The sequence below is a fragment of the Antrostomus carolinensis genome, unplaced genomic scaffold (genome assembly GCF_000700745.2).
Source record: "Antrostomus carolinensis isolate BGI_N321 unplaced genomic scaffold, ASM70074v2 scaffold24952, whole genome shotgun sequence".
Lineage (NCBI taxonomy): Eukaryota > Metazoa > Chordata > Aves > Caprimulgiformes > Caprimulgidae > Antrostomus > Antrostomus carolinensis.
Genome location: NW_010299316.1, coordinates 3,480 through 12,773, shown reverse-complemented (window position 1 = coordinate 12,773; position 9,294 = coordinate 3,480). Strand labels below are relative to the sequence as shown.

Sequence of the window (9,294 nt, the reverse complement as noted above, 5' to 3'; positions counted from 1 at the left end):
GAATGTAATTACTTTTTAAACGATCTGTTAACTTCTTTTCATTAGAAGTACACCGCTAATCTTCAATCCAAAAATCAAGTAAATCGATTTAAAACATAATGTTGTGATACAAACATCTTAATGTGTAAATGAGAAAGCTGAAATGCATTTATTTCATTACAAAAAAAAAAAAAAAACAGTAAAAATGTATATACAGACACTCAACCGTATCTTAATTCCCCATATTTTACATTTTTCTGTTTTTCCCCAAACAAATTTAGAGGCATACTTTTTCACAAACAATACTCACAGCTCTAGGTGTAATCTCTCCACCAAAGATCCAGAGTTCTAGAACTCATCAAAATGCTTTTAACTTGTTTTCACATATAAATGAAAAGCAGAATTACAGGCAGTGAGAACAATCAGCTTGATTTTGCATGACAAGAAACCTTTAGTTCAGAGTTTTCTGAAGGCAGAAGTAGCTTTTCTTGATTAATCAGATGCATATTGGATATTAATGACCTCTGTTTTTTTTTCCCCTCCAGCATGTATGCTTTACACAATTCACAATACTTTTGATGACATTGAAAACAAAACAATTGCAGATTTAGGATGTGGCTGTGGCATGCTCAGCATTGGAAGCGCAATGTTAGGAGCAGGGTAAGTATTTAATACTAAGTTGGGGATGTGTTTTTTTCTACCCTAGAAGAGTAGAAAATAAGATCAGAACATAGCAATGCTGAACTAAACTAATTTTAGGTATCTAATCTAGTATAATGAGGATATTTAATGTTTAGACAGTCAATAACCACTCAAATCATGGAAGAGATGGACAGCTGCCATGAATTTGAACGTCAAAGTTTGCTTTCTCCTGAAGCACTAAATGAACACATGAAACTTCCTTCACAAAGTTTAAAAGGATATTTGAGGAAGGGCAACATATTTACTCACATTTTTATTAGCACTGAATTTATAGGGTATGCTTGTTTCATTTCCTAGATAAAATAAGTTGTGTACCCAGATCCCTTTCAAAACTTTACTGTAGAATTTAAACATCATTTTAGTTCGCAGGAGGCTAATGTGGTACTGTTGTTTTTTGTTGTTGTTTTTATTAGACTGTGTGTGGGGTTTGACATAGATGCAGATGCACTGGAAATATTTAATAGCAATATTGAAGACTTTGAGCTCACAAACATCAACATGGTTCAGTGTGATGTCTGTTCTTTACCTGACAGCATGTCAGAAACTTTTGACACAGTTATTATGAACCCTCCATTTGGTACCAAGCATAATAAAGGTTAGTAATTCTGAAAGTTATAAATTATTAGGAATTAAATAGCGAGGGAAACACTTTTGATGAAACATCTCCCTTCTTTATTACCATTACCTATTGTAATTACCTTGAGTTTCGTTGATCCCGAATCAGTTTCCTAAGTATTTCATATCCCTACCATTTTTCTCTTTTAACTAAAAGCAACTGGATAAGTTTCAGAAATGCTTTCTGTACCTTAATTTATTTAGTGCTGTTTCTCAAATAGCTATTACTCTAGGAAAACTGAAGCATGAAGCAGATCTGTAAATGCCTTAGTTTAAGTTTGCATTTAACAATTCTAGTAATTTCATCATTCTTTTAGGAATGGATATGATTTTTCTGAAAACTGCTTTGCAAATGGCAAAAACAGCTGTATATTCCCTTCACAAAACTTCAACACGGCAGGTAAGCCCTTCATTTTAGTAGAGTGAGCATTAACCAGGCAATGAAATAACTGGAATTTAATGATGTTGTCTGTAGCTTCACTGATTTGTTCACACCTTTATGGGGTATGAACCTTGTTTTATTTAAATACTGATCACATCAAATAACTGTGATGTCATATACATCAGGGTATGTGATCTGTTTCAGCTTGAAAAACAAAAGCACAGGACACTTCTTAAATAAATGCAGGGGTGTAGATACTTGTAAGACAGTACAGAAGAGATTTTAAGTTTATCTGTATCTATTTAACATTGTAGCACATTCAAAAAAAAGCAGATGAATGGGAAGTGAAGATGGAAGTCATAGCAGGTAAGATTAATTTGTTGTTAAAAGAAAAAGAAATTGTTGGGGGATAACATCTGTAACACTACTAGTTACTCTTAACAGCCTGAGGTAAATTTAAGTGTGATGTAACACTGCAAATGACATAGGTCTTTTTTTAAGCAGCTCATCCCCCCCCCCCCCCCCCCCCCCTTTTTTTTTTTAATACCTTGCTACCTGTCTAGAATTTTTTAACTACAGGCAGTTAAAAAAGCTCTGAGGAATACATATTCTGTGCAGAATTGAATTGCATTTCTTCCTGGACTAGATTTTGCCTTCAAAGCAGAAGCCACCTACCTTCCTGCTTCAAAGAGCGTTGCTGAATAACAAAAACAAAGTACAGGTCAGTTCTCACACAAAAAAGCATCCTGTACTTACAGTCATCTGTTTTTCTGACAGCTGTTCAAGTATCACCAGCTCGATGCTTCACACAGCCATACAACTTAAGACACAAAAGTTGCACAAGTGCTTGAAACACAACTGCACTTCAGCCATCCACTCACTGTCTCATGTGGTTGGCTTAAATGTTCAGCCATGATCTAGTCCAGAGGTCAAAGCAGTTATCCAGCCAGGGGGAAACAGAGGGTGGCAACAGAAGAAAATGGGTGTAGGGTGTAAGTCAACTGACTAATAGTAATTCTAGTGTAGCAAGTATTCTTTTTGCTGTTCACAGAACTGAGATACGACCTACCCGCATCATACAAGTTCCATAAGAAGAAATCAGTAAGTATGAAACTTAATGTAACTGAGAAAATGCTGTCTTGTACTGGGTAGGTAAATAAATTCTACTTAAGATTTAAGCTTTAGTATCATATGTAGTGGATGAGGAATGCTCACAGTACTTAAGAGAAGTTCACCATGATGGCATCAAGTTCCATTGCTGTGACTACATTTTGTAGTTGAACGCAGAGAAGAATCATTGTAACACAAGTCAAAGCTATACACAAAGATTAAAGCCAGCACTGCAACTAGATGTGAAAAAGCTAAGGGTAGCCTCCTTAACTTTTACATTATTTACCTGATCTTACTGCAACTGGAACTTAGACTGAATTAAGTAATGAAGGCCAGAGTAACTAGGATTTTACAGCTGTAGCATTATTTCAGTGTTCTATGCTCTGTACTGCAAATAGCTATAGCCAGTGAAATCCCTCATAGAACCACCTTAAGAGGGAGCAGGAGAAAGCTGTGCACTTCACATAATGGAAGATCTAGTCAGGATGCTAGAGTATGGAAGCTTAAGCCCACAGGCAAGTCCCTGGGTGCTGAATGCTGGCCTAGAAGACATTTATCCCATTACCACAAGGGAAGTGGAGAGAATCCTGGAGTAGACGAAGCAAGACTTGAAGACTGTTAGGCATGTTGAACAGCAAAGACTAGAAGTTTTACTCAGCTGTACCTATCCTCTTGGTGACTTGAACTTAAATGATGGAATTCTGTCCTTCAGCTTTGCTAATTCACAGTTACAGCTTTATACTACATTGACATCCAGGCTTCACTAGTAAGCAGTTTTAAGTTCTGAATTTATTGGCAGCTGCTATTTAACAGAACTGCAGGATTACAAAATCCAGAATCATTTACATATGAATGAAGTGCCAGAGAAGCTGAGAGGATTTGACAGTATAAACAAAACTATAAATATAAAAGAGGTTTTTCAAGCTTGTACATTAAGAGCAAACGTGCTTCTTAAAGAAACAAACAAAAAGCTGTAACCCAACAAAATGAATTTTTCCTCTCATTGTAGGTTGACATTGAAGTGGATTTCATTAGATTTTCTGCCAAGAAACTCCTGAACTGAGACATGTCTTTAAAACCTAATGAAAATGGAACAATAAAAACAATGATTTCTTTTTATTATTTTAGTATTACTGATCTCCATTTTCTGTTTTCAGTTGTTTTGGTGCAGGTTCTTCTTTTTCTGTTTCCTCTAGTGGTCTCTTCTTGGGACTTGCTGGTTCTGCAAGATTGAATATGTAGTCATTTATGGTAAAGAAAAGCATTTCAGTAATGCCTGGAATCTTCTGAAAAAACCCAAACCCTTCCTACCATGTAAGTTCAAGGATGAGTCCTAGTTTATTCCACAGCCACTGCTATGACAGAGGGTTTACTTATTACTGTGGGCAGGTAAGAAGATGAAGGAATACAATCTAACAGGAGTTAGATTTATTTATTAAATAAAACCCATGTTTCACTGGGTTTTATTTAAGCAGGTGCCATATGTAATGAACAGAAGCTTAGCTCTTCAGCTTCTCCAAGCTAACTACCCACACGTAGAACTATTAGTGTTCTCATATTCTCAAGGAAAAAAAAAAAATCACCACTCAAGAGACTGGGCCTGTACAGTTGTGTAATGTTGCTGGCAACCACCATCTTTCAATGTAGAATGCTTTGAGCAGCCCTGCAGTACAGCCCCAGCTATTATTTTAATGTGCTTTTTGGATAGTTCTGTAAGGAATCAAGCAGAAGACCCTTAAAGTTACTTTACTGATACTGTCAGAGGACAGAAATACAATAATGTAGGGCCAAATCTGAAACACGTGTTAAGAAACATGAGTACTTCTACTAAAGAAGCTGCATCCAGTGCACAGAATGACATACCTGTTTTAGTATCATCTTCGCCACCTTCTTCGTCAAACTTTATTTTCTTGCCCTGAAACTGTACTTTCCCTTTGTGTGCACTTTGAGGTATCTTTCCCCCTCTTCCTTTTCCTTTAATTTTGCGTCCTGTGGGGATATAAGATGTCAGGAACTTTGTATCGTCTTTTAACTTGCAAGCTCAAAAGAATGCTTTACAGTTAGTGTTTAGTATGTATTCACTATTTAGTTACTTTTACACAATGCCACTTCTAGGACATTATAAATACTTAAACCAATAAAAGGAGGACCTTTTGTTTTCTGTTTCAGCAATTCTTGCTGATCTTCCAGTATTTTTTTCAGAGCTTCTTTCTCTGCATCTCCTTCTAGCACTTCCCATGTAACATCCTTGTTCCGAAGCTGTAAGTTTCCATCATGTGCTGCTTTGGCTTTTTCCAGAGCTTCTTTTGCAATATCCTTAAATAGGATAATTCCCTTAAAAAGAAGGGCAGCATTTTAATCTTGCTGCAAAAACATTCAGGTAGAATGATGAACAACATATCCTGTTAGGTACTTTAGCAAATTCATTACACTTGCATGATGTAAAGTGCACCTAGACTGAAGCAAAACCCTGAGACGATCCTACCAAACATTTCGGCCTGTTTTGAATTTACCACTGAGAAGGGTGGAACCTTTATCTGTTCTTTTGAAAGAATTTAAGGGAATAATTTAATTCTCTAAACATTCTGCAATTCCACAAGTCAATTAAATAAATTTGTATTTGATTCTGTAAGGGAACAAGCATTTAATAATTCTGTTTCAAACTTCAATACAGAGATCTTAACTCCTTGTCTGAGATTCTACTGACCTCCTTCGCACCTCTGACAAAGTGTATCCATTTGATTTCTCCGTAATCAGAAAATACATCATGGAGATCTTCTCTGCATGTTTGATCATCTAGATCACCAGAAAACTTCAACAGACATCCTGTCTTTTCTTCCAGAGACTTCTAGAAGAAACAAAATAAAGAAAACCCCACATTTTGGTTGAAAAGTCAATCTTGGATATTAATTTTTCCCCTCAATCCCAAGACTATTAAAACATGTTACTGTTAAATAAGCAATTGAAGTCATCCCCCTTAGCACCATCAGTAACTCAAGCATTCTTGCCACATAGCTTATTTATGCTGATGTCCAAAATCTGCATAGCGTCCCCCCTCCCCCCTTTTTTTTTTATATTTTCCTTTTTAAAATTTTCTTTGCTTACTATGATGCATTTATGTGGAACTTAGGCCTCCTTTCCTGTGAGAATTACACTCTAAATTCTAGAAACATTTTCTGAAGGCTGACATCTGAGGTTGAAAATCTATATAATACTGATGAAATCCTTACTGGATCCTTTAAACACCACAGAAGAATTATCATCTCAATGGTGCACTTGGGATCACTTCTAAACAGGTAAACATGCCTAGTAATTTAAATTCAGGATATGATCTTTTAAGCAAAATTAGTCTCTTGAAGTATTAAATACCATGACAAAACAAAGTCCTACTGTAGGTTAGTTGGAAAAGCTAAAGTGACTTTCTATGAAGTGCTCTATGTTACAGAATTTCAAACTCTGAATATCTCACTTTAGCTTTACAAAATGTAGCTGCAGGAGCATGTTTGTTGCGTGGATTTAAAAACCATACAAAAGCAAGCATTGTATAGTTTTCAGGTACAGAGATTTAAGAAACCCATACCATTTCAGCATCTGCTGCTTGTTTCTGTTTTTCTTCTTTTTCCCTGTAAAAAAGTTAAATTAGTTAAGAGTTGGTTCAAATGTGGTCAGGTGAGCAAAACCAGGCACTTCAATGGATAGTGACTTACTGTTTAGCTCTTGCTTTAGCTTCTACTTTATTTTGTCTCCTTTCTTCGTTCTTCTTTGTACAATACTCCTCCCTTCAACAGAATATAAGCTAAGTTAACACCACTTAAAGTATTCCATTATAATTACTTGATAAGACAGCAGTAGCCAAGAAACAGTTGAGATTATCTTTCGGAGTTGAGATGCTCATGTCCAAAAGGTACAGCTATCAAGACCTGTACAACAGTGTAGAAACTGAAACTTCTCAGGTCAAGCCCAGTTCTTGTCTCAATCCAGTCTTGACCATTATTAGTTCATACAACAGTTAAGTGGACTTACTTGAAAAGTACTATCAGCTCCGTGTCTTTGTACTTTTGGTTTGGGATCTCTGTGAACTTCTTAGCAGATTCAACACTATCAAAAACTGCAAATATTGAGCCCTGTTAAATGGTAAGAGACATTCAGTGTGAGAATAATTAAACAGAATGTTACCCAGGGGGCATCCCTGCCTCAGGTCTCGCTGTTCATCACAAAAGGTACCTTAAATGTTCTCTGCAATGTTCTCCTCATTTGAATGTTTTCAACTGGACCTTTATCCTCAAGCCATTCTTTGATATCATCAAGAGTTGCATCTAGTGGAAAGCCTTTCTGCAAGATAGCAACAAAACTTCAGTTATATGCAATAAACTGTTACTTAGTCAGAAATGATAACCTCTCTAGAATGAGTTAATTCAAGCTTTACTTAGATGGTTTTCAAAGTCACGCAGAACAGCACGCAGCAAAGGAAGAAGTTTACTTACAACATATACAGATCTGTTTTTAATTGCAGCCTTATACTGGTCATTTAATTCAGGAAGAGGTTTGTTTGGAGATCTTCTGATTTTAGTTTTGTCTTCATTTATTTCCATTAGACCAGTCTTGGATTTTCTTAGTGCTTCTACAATAACACTAAAATCTTTTGAAAGGCGACTTAACCTATTGAGTAAGCAGACACAGGTTATTACAAATATACAGGCAAAGCTGCAGCCAAGTGTTAAAACAGCAATGGGAGTTGTACACACAGACCAGGGACATTTGGCCCCAAATAGAGAAAAGTAGCTGAAAGTTACCCTTCCCTCCAGATTAGTTGTACTTTGTTTTACCTGTTGAATTTGATCATTACTTCTAAAGGCACCCAGCCATCATCTAGTTTGATCTGTTCCTTTAGGAACTTGTCTCTCGGTAGATTGTGATTGCCAAAATAGTACTGCAAAAAAGAAGGGAGAGGGGGACAGGGAGGGAAATTTGTCTTTGAATGTTCAGTCTTAAAAAGCTCCATTTTCAGATGACAACTTAGTGCGGTAGATTGAGACATACCAAAGTTCATTAATCTGAACAACTAGAAATTCTGAAATTACTTCCCCGCTTTGATGTGACAGGTCTGGGACAGACATTTTTAAAGAGCCAAAGATTCAAGCCTAACTCCCTATGAAATTAACTTCCCATTAGCCAAGTCCCTACCAACAAACGTCTCCAAAACTACATCTCAGTCCAGATCTCAAAATATAAATTGAACTTACCTCAATTTGCTGACAGATTTTGCTTTCCAAAATGGACATGTTTTCACCATCTCCATTTTCAGCCATTTTCATCAGCTGTGTTGAAGAGAATTTAAAGGTACTAAGTATTGAACAGTACTTTCTACAGATTTGCATTTCACTGCACCCTCATCTAAACAAGGTAACAGACAAGTTCTCTAGCCCTATGTTTACGCTTGTGAGCCAACTTTAAACAACTGCAGAACTCCAAGGGGACACTAGGAAACAACTTGGGGGAGGGGGAACACAGACACACGACCCATAAGTAAAATACTTCAGTTGTTAAAGCAGCGTTTGACATTCTACATTCAAGATAAATAAAAAAAATGCTGGCACGTTACAACATTATTAGTTGTTTACCTTTTGCTAGGCACAGATCCTCAGTTGGTACCTAGCGGCAACAAACCCAGAGCCAACAAAATTTGTTCTTTAAGTCAAATACAACCTCTCATCACTAGGCAAAGCATCAGTAACAAAAATTGAGTAATATTTGTAAATAAATAATGCAGGCACTTCTGCCTGAATACTGAATCAAGCATCTCTGATAGGAGATAAGATGTTTTAACTTGAAAGTAACTTCTTCCCTTAACTGGCATTAAGTGTATAATAGCAGTACATCAGATACAGTCACTATATGCACTAGAAGGCTGCTGAGAAAGCAGCTACTGGCCAGAAAGTTAATTGGTATTAGCAAATGTCTATCTAGTTGCTCTTAAAATAAGGACAGATTGTTGAAGAGTAATCCTTGAGGAAAAATGCAGCTTTATAAAGCTCCCAGAAATCATAGAATGTTAGGGATTGGAAGGGACCTCGAAAGATCATCTAGTCCAACCCCCCTGCCAGAGCAGGATCACCTACAGTAGGTCACACAGGAACACACCCAGGTGAGTTTTGAATGTCTCCAGAGAAGGAGGCTCCACAGCCTCTCTGGGCAGCCTGTTCCAGTGGCCCGTCACTCTCGCAGTGAAAAAGTTTTTCCTTATGTTTACATGGAACCTCCTATGCTCCAGCTTGTGCCCCATTGCCCCTTGTCCTACCATTGGAGATCACTGAGAAGAGCCCAGCTCCATCCTCCTGACATTCACCCTTTACATATTTATAAACATGAATGAGGTCACCCCTCAGTCTCCTCTTCTCCAAGCTAAAGAGACCCAGCTCCCTCAGCCTTTCCTCAGAAGGGAGATGCTCCACTCCCTTCATCACCCCAGGATGGTCTGTCCCCAACCTACACTGTTGGGGAGTAGC

At 37.2% G+C, this 9,294-nt stretch overlaps 2 protein-coding genes across 2 annotated transcripts in view; one reads left to right on the top strand and one right to left on the bottom strand.

Annotated features, from left to right (window-relative positions):
- METTL5 (methyltransferase 5, N6-adenosine) overlaps positions 1-3,904 on the top strand; it is a 4,158-nt gene extending 254 nt beyond the window's left edge. The window contains exons 2-7 of the mRNA XM_010162762.1: positions 525-639; positions 1,095-1,276; positions 1,614-1,696; positions 1,993-2,044; positions 2,730-2,779; positions 3,798-3,904. Coding sequence (XP_010161064.1) covers positions 525-639; positions 1,095-1,276; positions 1,614-1,696; positions 1,993-2,044; positions 2,730-2,779; positions 3,798-3,851 — 536 coding nt within the window. The 3' untranslated portion in view covers positions 3,852-3,904. The remainder of the gene's footprint in view (positions 1-524; positions 640-1,094; positions 1,277-1,613; positions 1,697-1,992; positions 2,045-2,729; positions 2,780-3,797) is intronic.
- SSB (small RNA binding exonuclease protection factor La) lies at positions 3,899-8,105 on the bottom strand. Its single transcript, XM_010162763.1, has 11 exons — positions 8,032-8,105; positions 7,615-7,718; positions 7,273-7,447; positions 7,013-7,120; positions 6,812-6,912; positions 6,496-6,567; positions 6,369-6,411; positions 5,496-5,636; positions 4,939-5,122; positions 4,652-4,777; positions 3,899-4,010 (listed from the first exon to the last, which is right to left on the bottom strand). The coding sequence occupies exons 1-11, from the start codon at positions 8,101-8,103 to the stop codon at positions 3,919-3,921; spliced, it is 1,218 nt and encodes a 405-aa protein (XP_010161065.1). The 5' UTR covers positions 8,104-8,105; the 3' UTR covers positions 3,899-3,918.
- Positions 8,106-9,294: the final 1,189 nt, after the last annotated feature.